Source organism: Neolamprologus multifasciatus, chromosome 9 (genome assembly GCF_963576455.1).
Source record: "Neolamprologus multifasciatus chromosome 9, fNeoMul1.2, whole genome shotgun sequence".
Lineage (NCBI taxonomy): Eukaryota > Metazoa > Chordata > Actinopteri > Cichliformes > Cichlidae > Neolamprologus > Neolamprologus multifasciatus.
Window position 1 is genome coordinate 16,066,793 of NC_140447.1, and position 12,538 is coordinate 16,079,330.

At 41.2% G+C, this 12,538-nt stretch overlaps 1 protein-coding gene across 3 annotated transcripts in view; it reads right to left on the minus strand.

Moving 5' to 3' along the window:
* Positions 1-12,538, minus strand: part of sema5a (sema domain, seven thrombospondin repeats (type 1 and type 1-like), transmembrane domain (TM) and short cytoplasmic domain, (semaphorin) 5A) — a 156,596-nt gene that overhangs the window by 115,142 nt on the left and 28,916 nt on the right. For all 3 annotated transcript variants that reach the window (XR_014875996.1, XM_085172123.1, XM_085172121.1), the window contains exon 2: positions 304-515. Coding sequence is in view for 2 of the 3 variants with exons in the window: in XM_085172123.1 (XP_085028249.1) it covers positions 304-451 (148 nt within the window). In the remaining variant the exon portion in view is untranslated. The remainder of the gene's footprint in view (positions 1-303; positions 516-12,538) is intronic.

The following is a 12,538-nucleotide window of genomic DNA, read 5'->3' on the forward strand; positions in this document are numbered from 1 at the left end:
AGAGTGTGAGAAAAACTGCTCTAACAAGACAAACTCTTTACAAGCTTTGTGTACTTTCTTTAACTTTGTTCATCACAATCAACGTGACGTGTGTGCAAGGTTGTTTATGTCTCTTGGCAACAGAACTGAAATAATGAAACCATTCGGAAACATGTATGGTTTACAAGTTTAACCTTGCTAATAGTGGAAAAGGTGAAATGAGTATAACTGATGAGGAAACTTCAGATATTTATGAATGGAGGGGGGAAAATGGAAAGAGTCGCTCTGATGACGTCAAGAGAGCGTATTTCTTAAACCACCTACCTGAGTGTGGGACGAGTGGGTGCTCCGTCCTGTAACAGGGTGATTCAGGCAGCAGCACTGGCCCTCTCCTGCCGGCCACACCTCCAGGCCGTAGGACCAGCATGCACTGCAGCAGCAGCAGTGCATGCTGGATAACAGGGCGTCCCATGGGGGCCTGAGCTTGGCTCACTTCTCCTCAGGCCTCAAGGGCCAAGCGCATTGGGGAGACACACCTGGGGAGACAGAAGGAGAAAGAGACAGATGTAGGTTTTAGCAAAGGTTTATTTCACATTTGATTTAATCCGCGTGCTGAAAATCTTATACAGCCCCTCTGTATCGCTACACTCAGCGCGCAGCATTCCCCTCAGGAGATGAAAAGCTGCAAATATAAATCCTTACCAAAAAGGAGCAGGGGAGTGAGGTGTGAAGAAGAGAGAGTGTGACAGATTTTCAGGGGAAAGTGTGCAGAGTTTGTGCTGGGAAACAGCAGGGTGCTCGTCTGCACTGCGAGACCTCACTTCTCACACCTCTGACACCACCGCGGTCAGTCAGACGTGGTACGCATTATCACCCAAAGGGCAGTGTTTGTCTACCCTCTAATATCTGACATTAAATGCCCTTTTGTGCAGGTCCTTGCGCCCACTGCAGAGAAGCTTTGCTGTCTCTAACGACGAAGGAAGAATAGGGTATTCACGTGTTTTTCATCATTAAGAGTCCATTTTCTTTTGTGCCTTTGTGACTGATATACACACGGAGCAGCACAGCACTCCTGTGGCTCAATTACATCCTATAGCGGCTGCACATCTGACACATTTTTATTCACAGCCAAACCCTCCAATGCGCGGACGTAATTATTACATAATGCACACAGCAGACTCGCGCGTCCTGTAGTCATTCGCTGTGAGACAAACAAAGCAGTTTGCACAACTCAATTGTTCCTGATTTCTTTCTTTGTGGGGGTGAATTGATGAGCAGTCTAGACCACCGACATCATTACTTTTTAATCACTTATGCGATGCTAATACCAAGAAAGATGCATGCTGTGCGCAGCGGAGGAGCAAGTCTTTCTGACTGTATACGACATTAGGAGCAGCGTGTGCGGTGGAGTGAGCAAAGATACTCGTGGTCTTAGCTGTAAAGTGCAAGTGATGGAAGGCATTGCTTTAGGGTTTCATAATAGAGCAGCTGAACCTGTGGAAAACTCTTATTATTTTTATTGCATGTGAAATAGGCTTTTCATCTGTTGTCCAGTCAGTGGAAGAAATTGTATTTTCTGGAGCATGCACAGTTGATTTATTATGAACGGTAGGTTGCAAATAAGGAAAAGTAAAAGTTCATCTTTGTGTTGCTTGTGGGAAAACAGTCAAATATAGAAAAAGAAAAGCTAGCTGTTCGCAAGCTAAGAAAAAAAAAGAATTGGTGTGAACATTTGCGCTCCACAGAGCTCCACTTCTCTCTGAAGTATGAATCCCCCTTAGTGCTGGAAAGCTTGGAGTGGCTGTGGGGTAGAATATAAGACACCTACTCCTGCTTTCAAGTGAAAACCATAATGCCGATAGTGTGGCGGTATTATTTCATTTTCTCCTTGAATGAAAAGTTTACTCTGGCCTTAGTGTGCATGAATAAGCTCCACGGTCGAGGGGGCGATATGGAATTCGCTCTGAGTCCGGTGTGTAAAGGTGCAGGCGGTGCAGATATATGTGTTGCTCTCACCCGCGGAGTAATGTAAAACACCTGTCATCTACAGAAGGGAAAGCAAGTGGCAGCCAGCGCCAGTTGCCTCTCTCTGTTCCATTTCCCTTTCGTCTTGACGGTTCATGCGTCAGCTTCTGTACTCTTTCTAAATGTTGCTTTAGTCAACCTGTCGCTTTACATGGCACCTTTCTTTGTCTGCTAGTTTCTTTGACACTCTTTAGCAATGTTTTGCCCACCAAAAAGCTATTTTACCTGTTGCTAGTCTGCTGGCTTGGACATTATTCTTGTCATTTCTCACGCAGCCTTACAACCTTTTCTGCCTGCATTCACTTAGTGAAAATATTTCATAATCTTCTGAGCGCAGAGGTGAACCCGATTTAGGAAATGAGATTATGGATGTTTTTACAGTCTTGTGTGTGTATGTGGTCAGAGATTTAAAAGGGCTCGGTTATTCACATGGATTTCCGTGAGCGTATTTGCTGGTCCCCCAACACAAACACGCACACACACATTCACACCCATACAGAGGGTTAGCTGACAGGAGCTTAAGCCAGGGCCAGCAGGTTGAGCGCCCTTTGTTGGCCTCGCTCCCTCAGTAACAATCCTGCATGTAACCTCCCGTCATCTCAAACATCCCTGCATGCACGAACATGGAAAACAAAACACCGCCATCTCTTTTGAGCACAGTTTGTTGCGCTATTTAAAAATACATGCTATTGTGTAACCAGTCCCTTTTATCTGTTTCTTCATCATTTTGTGTGCTCTCTGTGTTCCACTGAGTTACAGGATGTTAAAATTTTTAATATGCCTTCATTTTAAGGTAAATGTAGTGTTCAGGATGCTCTAAAGTTTATGGTCGTATGCACCCATTTGGTGTAATTTCTCTGCTGGTCACCACAATAGTGGGAATGATTATTAAGTTGATTAATACATCTAGATCTGCTCATCAAGACATTTCTCTATATTTTATAAGAAATAGGTGCAGCAATTTATTAAAACTTCATGCATGGAAACACAGCATGTGAAGCGAAAATTGAGTCAGTAGAATTCTGACCTTGAAAGTCAATATTTGGTATGAAGCCTTTATTCTTCAACACAGCCCGAACTCTTTTAGGCAAACTTTATTTTGTAATATCTATTAACAGTCTTCAGGTATAATTGTCCAGGTTGCTTGAAGGATATCCAAAGCTTTCTTTGTTCTTGTTAATGTCAATATGCTTCAATAATGTTGATGTCTGGGATCTGGGGAGGCCGATCTATGATGGGTAGTGCTCTACTGTATGTTTTTTTCTATTCAGGTATGCTTTTACGGCATTGGCAGTGTGTCTGGCATCACTGTCATCCTGAAAAATGAGGCAAATCAGATGCTTTCCAGATGATATTAGATAGTGGATCAAAGTCTGACCGTACATTTCTGGGTTCATAATTGCATCCATTGAAAAGATCTCCAACACCGCTGGCCGAAATGCAGCTCCAAGCCATGAGAGAGTCTCTGTTTTATACATAGCTGTAGACACTCACTGTTTTCTTTTTTGAGCTCTGCCACATATTGATAACATTGTGAACCCAAAAATTCAAATTTGGATTTTTCACTCGTGTTGCTCAAGTCCACTTTAAAAGACTCCTTGTAAGCGTAATAAAGAGAAACAAGGGGTAGCTCAAGACTTTTGCACGGTACTGTATATTCACATTAAAGCCAACTCCAATGAAAACCTCTCATTACATGGCAAAACAATTAAGATCTAGAGGCTAAAAACATTTATGAGCCATAAATTTAAAAAATGCATATGTCACTTCAAAGACCCACAGAAACCTGATTTATGGCCACAAGAGCTGTTGCATTATTTAAAGAGAAACCATTTAAGCTGTTGTTTCACTTGAAGTGATTTCTGACTGGATCCTATTTTCTCTGTAACTCACCGCAAGCCACTGACTTGTCCTATGGGAGAAAACTGGAAGAGAGCTCTGCTGTTCGGTGGTTTAACTCTAAATCATCTCCAGGGCATTAATACACGCCTCCACCACCACCCACTACTATTCTCAATGCTAGACAAGAACACATGTACACGGCCAGTGCATTTTACAGCACACTGAATGCACCCGGGGACCTGGTGATGGATAACACCCAGTGTATTCAGGGCACAGAGCAGAGGGAGTAGAAGTCACATAAAAACTTAACATGGTATAAATGATATCATATGAAATGTATGTAGAGAGCCGCATGCAACCCGGGGAAGTGTTGAGCTTTGTGAGCTAAATGTTTTGACAGCATTTCTTCTTCACTCACTTCTTTGCAGTCTCTGAGTGTTTGTACACCACTTTGACTCTAATCATTGCAAATGACTAAACTCTGGCTCTCGTCCACAATGTGTCTTTTGCCTCGTCTCCCTCTCCTCACCCACAGCTGGTTGTGGCAAATGCTTTCTTCCTGTTAATAGGGAGTTTTTCCTTCCCACTGTCACCAAGTGCTTGCTCATAGGGGGTTGTCTAGTTGTTAGGAGTTTTCTCTGTGTTACTGTAGGGCTTTTACCTTTTAATATAAAGCGCCTGGAGGTGACTGTTGTTGTGATTTAGTGCTATATAAATAAAACTGACCTGAACTGAATTGAATTCATTAGTGCTATTGTCCTGTTGATTCATGGGCCTATATTCAGCATGAATAGATGACAGCAGACCCCAATTAAGGTCAGAGGGTAAAGTGGGCTGGAACAATCTAGAAAGGTGTTAAAGCACCTTAATTATAATTGGATAAATCTGACTGGCAGTTTAATAATGTCACGCAAGATAATTGTGTGTGTGTGTGTGTATACAGCAGGCTTTTGTTGCTTCCAGTAGAGAGACACTATTGTCACTGACCACACATCCTTTTCCCCCTTATCATGTCTCTCAGTAGAGCAGGTTCATGAATGTTCGTGTCAATAAACTTGCAATCATGGTGCTTATCTTCAAGACATAGCTAGCTACAGAAGGAGACCAAGTGTAAGTACAGCTGCTTTTTAGTTAATGTCAAATGCAACATTTAAAAGGCTCAAAAATATCAGCAATAACACAAACAGAACAATTTTTCTCTGTCTTTCTCCCCACCCCTGCAGTAGCTCTATATTCTAATTAGTATAGGTATAAGTATATAGCTATAATTAACATTGAAGCCCTGTCATGGACTGCTCAGTAAATGACATTTGATAAATGGAAGGAATTTAAAGCTTGCATAAGTAATTTTCTGTATAATTATTGTAATTAGACAGTACATATGTACATAATGTCCTGTTGAAGTCAGGTTAATTCATATTCAAAAAAGTAAATTGAATGATAAATGATAATTACTTTGTTTTATTCAAGGGCTGTGTAAGAATACCACCTTCAACTTCTACTTAACAACTTCTACATCTTTCACTTTTTAAAGTAAAAGCTGTAGAAGTTGTTAAGATTACAGGATCGAATATAAAACATGGATTAGTCATTGGTACATGAGTTAGTGGAGTGGGTGGGTTACCGGCTATTGTGAAGCCAGAAGCTGGGCATATTCGCCATCCATACCTGAACTTATCAAAACCAGGTTTTATGTGCATGAGAAGGATCTGACTGTGAAATAGAGGGAAACAACACGCTACCCAACTCACAACTGGTCAATCACACATTTATATATGATCCTTTTTGACAATAATAAGCACCATAACTGTCATACTTTTCACAGTTCCACTGCTGCTTGGAGAGCAGTTCCATGCAAACTGTGGATGACTTTGGCAAGCTACTAATGACCAAAGCAATTGCAGGGGCGTTTTTACCAACCAGTCAGGGAATACACAATGTTCCTTAGTGAATAGTGGTCATGAAGGGGTTGGTGACCAGTCTCTAGGTCTGAGTCACAGCACCTTTAGCAATTGATTCCTTAGTGGCGGCTATCAACCTCCAGCTACCACTTTAATGAACACTTTACCCCTTGAAAGCCTATTTGGTGTAAACCTTGATGCTCTTTTCTGAACAGAGGAGTTTCAGTCATATTTCAGGCCTGCTTGTAGAATAAAATGGCTGGCTTTGTATCAGAAGTAAGTGAGAGTGACCTATGCCTATGCAGGAAACTATCCGGTCGTTAAGTCTGACATCACTAGCCGTGTCTGGGCCTAAACTCCGCTGCAGGTCCATATATCAAACGATCACTATGGCATTACTGAGAGTTGAAAAACTGTCTAAAGTCTTCCATCTTTAATAAAATGATCAGCGTTCTGCTCTACCAGGTGTAACAATTGAGTTTAACATCCAAGCATCCATGAAAACGGAATTTATGACATTTAACGGAGTTAGAACTTAGCAGGAAGTTAGCTCGCTAGCTTCTATCTAAATACAATATAGCATATAGCAATTAAAACGTACAGCTCTGTTATCACTTCCAACATAAATGAAGACAGAAAACTAAACAGCAGTGACGTTTGTAGGGTTACTGAAGTTTGGCTAGCTGGTATATAATGATGTGCTACGTGACCGCTAGCGACACAGGTATGTTAGCATAATATAAACAAGCTAACTTTTTTTCCACTCGATAAAAGTTAACGTGAGTGTTCTCGGTGGTCAGGAACAAATGTAATCGCATGGCAGGATGCTGTAAAAGGACCAAACTTCAGCCAGGAGAACAACTGAGATAATCCATCCACAATACGAGGTTAGTCATTCATATACTGCTGCATGGGCTGGGCTGTAGTTACATCCTAAGATTTTAAAAACTGAGCTTAAATAAATGATTAGCGGTAATAAAAGCCCAGGGAGGTCAACAGTGATCACTGACTGTTTTAGGAGCTTTTTGAGATTAAATAGAAGAAAATACATAACATTAAACATGTTAACAACACAAAAGCCATATTAAACGCAGACTACTTTAGGCTGAAGTAGGATTCGTCACGTCATCACTTAACGACCGGATTCTAATGGTCACCAAACCACATCTTTGTTAACATATACTTTGATGTCAGAACTTAATGGAATAATTAGGGGGGTCATGTTCATGTTTCTAAATTAAATATAAAGCTGAAGGCAGAAGGTGGTTAGCTCAGTTTAGCAGAAGACTTGAAGCAGTGGAAAACAGGTACCAGCGCCCCTGAGCTCACTAATTAATATCATGTCACATCTTGTTTAGATTAAACTGCAAATGTAATCCACTGGAATCTTATGTAGGGTGTTAAACTGTGATGGTCTTGGACTGAAACCTCTACGCCTTTACTAAGCCAACTGTTTGAGACACCACACTATGAATAATTTCGCTTGAAGCGAAATGTAAACGCAGAAAATAATGCATTCAGTCGCATTTGCACCGTCTGCACTCACATATGCATTTTAGGAGCTGAGGTGTTAACTAACTAATCAATTGAGGTCTTCCTGCAGTAACAAGTGCAGAGAGGATCATATTAACAACACTATTGATTTTGTCTGAAGGGGACTTCATGATGGTTAAACTGCACTATACATAATGAATAGACTCCTGAATAAACGGTGGCATTGTATTCATCATACTGACACATACATGGGGGCACACACACACACACACACACACACACACACACATAAGCACGTTTGTCAAATGTGAGCAGTGCAGTGATGATCCATCTGTCCAAACACAGTCAGGGGAGTGTGAGATCGGGGTCACACCACGGTGCTGATAGATGCTTCTCTCACTCCCACTCTCTCTATGGCCCCACAGCACACCACCAGTAAAACCAACCCAGACTCTGCTTTAGAGCAGAGCACACAAAGACACTAGCTGCTTAATAAAGCTCTACGCTTGTAAAGCTGCAGACTTGTATGTGTGTATTTGGAATGTGACTGGCTGGGTGTTTGTCTGTTTATCACTCTGTCTATCAGGTGGGTTACTGCCAGTTTTGGTTTGTTGTTCTGCGTCTCTGTCTGCCAATTGGTTTCTGCGATTTTGTGTTTAGACCAAAGCGCGCACCGAAATGAAGATGCGTCGCACTGAAAGGGACAGCGGACTGTCTTATTTTCTAAAATGTCAGACTGACAGATTAGATTATGATGGAACAAAATTATTTGTAGAGAAAGTGACCTGATGAAATAATAAACACCTAAACAAATGACTCAAGCGTTCAAGCATTGACCAACTAGCTGAGTAGCCAAAACGATTAGCTGTTTTACTGAGTAACCAACAAACAACCAAGCGCCTGCCAGGTTGACAGGATGACTGACAAATGACGTGGCCCAGTAACAAACAAGGTGACTGACTGACAGAGAGACTGATGAGGTGCCTGACTGAGTGAATGACTGCTCTGTGAAACACAACATGACTGACAGAAAGACTGGCCTGTGTTCTGACTTTTGTTATTTTCTGGCTCTAATGGGATTTTCCTTACTGCCACTGGTCTGATTTTTTCCCCTGTCTTATATTGTTATCCCTTCGTGTTCCCCTCTGTCTCCACCTTTCGCTGACCTCTTCCCTCAGTGTTTATGCTCTTAGTCCACCTCAGTCCGCTGGGTGTCTCACAGGCTCAGCGGATGACAGAGAGAATGACGGAGTGATGATTTTGCCATCAAAGGCTCATCGCAGCACAGCAGGGCCCTTTCCGCTCGGCGACCCTCCACATCAGAGGGCAGATTAATTCCTTGCAAAGAATTTTGTTTGTGTCTCTCCAAGAGTGGGATTGAAAAGCACGCTTGGATCAGATGGCTTGTTTCAAAACCTTATCTTTGCTGCACAGTGTGGCTTTTGAAGCACAAATCAAATGTGCAAATGTACAGTTTGGTTCCTCTCTCCCTCTCTCTCTCTCTCTCTCTCACACACACACACACACACACACACACACACACACACACACACACACACACTGCTGAGTAAACATCTCTCCCAGTTTTCTCCAACTCCAAAAGCATTTCACACTCCAGCTTTCTTACTCTGTATCGAAATTTCTCCACAGTTGGATCAAATAAGTCAGTGTGTGTGTGTGTAAACAGTTACACACTCAGGCCTCTGCATGTGTGCTCTATATCCTATACATTATATATGTTACTTCGCCACTCTCACTGATGTCTCAATTAAACAGCATAGCTTTTACCGCAGATTCCTGCACTCGTATTTATAATTTTATGAACTGGTGTAAAAGCTACGTGACTACAAAGGCTGCCAGACATTTGAGTTTTGGACAAAAACAATTTATATTTCTCCTTAAGGGGTGTACTTTGAAGATTAGTTAGTTAGCAAGGGATTAGACAGCTTAAAGGCAAAGTTTTTAGAGTCACAATGTCGGCTCTCTTTTATCCTGGTTAGACCACTACAGAAACCTGCTAAGCACATGGCTTGGTCTGGAGCACATTATGTTCTGATTTTCAGCCTAAAATCACTGTGAGTGTGATACTGATTGTCAGCGAAGGGAAATGGCTCTGTATGGGTCAGTCTTATATTAGAAGTACCATCACACAAAGCTATGAAGTAAAGTTAAAGCTGTGAAAACTGGATGTTTTCAATTCCAAAGAATTTAAAATGAATGGATTCAGTAGGTGATGGAGAAAACGCATGAATGTACTTTTTGTGCTATTCATTACATTCTTATGTAGCCAAAGTATAATAGATTTCTATGTACATTTCATCATGGAAATGTCAAACCTGAATGTGATTCACGTTTAACTCTTCACCCCATTTAGATGACTCCTTAATGACGAGTTTTGACACCTCAGTAGATATCAATAAAGATGTGGTTTTACAACCATTAGAATAGACTCCATTAGAGACTAACAAAGTAGATTCGATTAGAGACTACCATGTTATTTTTGTTCTATAAGCAGGCCTGAAATACAACAGAAACCGGTCAGGTCAGAAAAGCACTTGAAGGCATACTTCTACTAGACTTTCAGGTGGTAAAGAGTTAAAAGTATGAAGATTAAACTTTGAGATTTCTTATGTGTGGCTGCTATGCTAGAATGAGTAAAACAATCAAATAAAAATGTATGCATTATCTTTATGAAATTTACAGGCTTAATCATAATCAGTCTGCATTCTCTTCTTGCCTTATTTGTAGCAAACTTGTATTTTTGATCTCTCTACGACTTGGACAGGGTTTTAATGACCTTATCATAGAGTCTAATGAAGAAAGCCTCAGTTAACAAAGAATGGTGCTAACCATCATTGTGATACCCAGTTACCTTACAGTGGGGTTTTAGGATCTGCCAAGACACCTCATGCAAAGAAAGCTATGTTGAACATGGGTCTACATGAACACTGAGGACCCAATGCAGGACACTGGAGGCAGGAATGCTGAACAAAGTGCAAACTACAAAGCTACATGCTACAAAAACTCCAGAAAGAGCTCAGTACATCAGCTCAGACAAAAAAAGAGAGAACAAAAGGAGCGTCCTCCTGACTCCTTTGTCAATCTTGCTGTCAGACTGACAACAGAGTGAGTGAGGATGTGGACTATAAAAACACAGGGAACTAACTGACTGCTAGAACACTGGGAAAACTCATTGGAAAGCGCTCATAAAGGCTGTAAAAGGGATAAAGACAAAGAAGAGCGTGGCAATTACTAAAATAAAACAGGACTTACCATAACTGAGACGCAGAAGACGACACAGGCAGAGTAATCTCACAACACAAAAAGAACACAAAAAAACCCTAACACCATAAACGTGGATACGTAAGATTCAAGTTTCTTCATTTAGATTAAAACTTTCCCTTAGAAGTTCAATCTTTTCTAATTAGTTTTCCTTCACATTGTTTTTCACATTTAAAAAAATACAGCTTTGTCTCCAAGCAAAAACCAAGAAGACTTTTCTTAACTTTGGACCGACAGCAGCATGGTGCGTCCTGTCTTTCTTTGTCAGTGCATATTCCAGTCTTTTATCTTCACCTGCACATAATCTGACTGCGAGGATAAAATTCCATTCTGTTCGATAAACAGGTCGAAATTGGAACAAACACTAAATCGAGCAAATAATGAATTTATTTTTCCTTCGCTGGAATGATGATTCCAATCTGTTGTTGGGTTTGGGACTGCCGAGTAAGATTCGGAAAACACAAGTGCATGACTTTCTGTGTGTTTTCCGCTCTCGGCATATGGAGGGAGGCGAGATGGTTGATGAAACGCAGGCACTGGGGACAAGAAACAGACGCGAGCTTCTCTGGTGGTACAGTGAGACATCGTAGGCAGCCTCCTCGGTTTGAGAGCTTAAAGTTCATTTCACGAACCTTTCGCTGAAACTTGGTTTTTTGTTGCTTTTTTGCTATTTTAGGGTCAATCTAAGGTAATCTAAGATCTAAGATAATTGCTCCTGAGTAGCTCAACCTGTACTGCATGCTTACCTTTTTTCCCACAGGCTGGAAAACACAATGAATGTCAAACACACAGAAGACTGTGTACTGTACGGAGTAGAAAGGCTTTTTTTTTGGACCAGCCTTGATGACTCGCCCGGCCACAACCATAGCTTTGGTCCACTTAAATTGTACATTGCACATATTTGCACACACTCACTGAGCCACAGAGAAACACACACACTAACTCCCTCCACACTCTTGCTCAAAAACACACCCAGCAATTTCACGACAGTCCCACCCTAACTCCCCAGAGCTTCCCAAATTCTGCTGTTATTTTTACTCGGCCTGCTTTCCCTCTAGCACTTGCGCTGATGCTTTACCACGTGTCTGAGTGCGGTCTGCATGTGTGCATCAACGCAACTACAGGAGAGGCACGGCTTAAACAGCCTGCAAAATGTGGCAGGAAAGTGACATCATGTCTGAAGAGAGAGAAACATCCTCTCGCATGCCAACAGAAAGCAATTCCCAGCAGGAGCTTGTGTTGCTGTTTTCTCCTTTTATGATTACTGGACCTGTGACTCAAAACCATTACACGAGGTCAGAGTACAGACCTGAACTGTTTCCTTTCAAGTTTAGGTCAAAGCGAGGCACAGCCAGAGCTCGTGACCTACACTACGACTTCATAATTACAGAGTTTATCATCTCAGTGGGGTTTTTTTCTTCTCAGCTGAGAAGTAACACACTGAGAAGTTGTTTGGTTTTTATTTAGGCTAAATAAGAAACTGCCAAATCTGGAAACCTATTATAGTTTGCTGACTGGAGTGAATGACAACATATCAAACATTTCAGCTGGTGGTGTTTCCCAGCCTCTAGTCATTGTGATGTTTGTTTGAGTTACATCTTCAACGTTGCCTAGACATCATTGATAGACTTCTTTTAAAGAGAACATTTGTGCTTAAGAAGTATTTACCACTATCTATAGATTGGAATAAAATCAAATAAACAAAATATTGTTTCTCGTCAATCAACAACCTCATCCTTTTAAGTCCTCCACTGAGTCTGATGCAGTTCACCATGCTGCAAATGAATTTAGATGAACACAACTGTAAATTGCTTAAAAGTATTGGTTATTTATTAAATTACTTAAAAAGTCTGGAGAAGATGTTCTGTTGATGTTTATAAACAACCATGTGCTTAAAAAAAAATCATACTGTGATTGTTGGGAAGGCTGTGCGTTGGTGCTTCACGTCGCTGGTCAGATTTGTGTTAAAAATACAGATGAACAGATCTTATGTTTGATTTTTGGCAAATACAGTC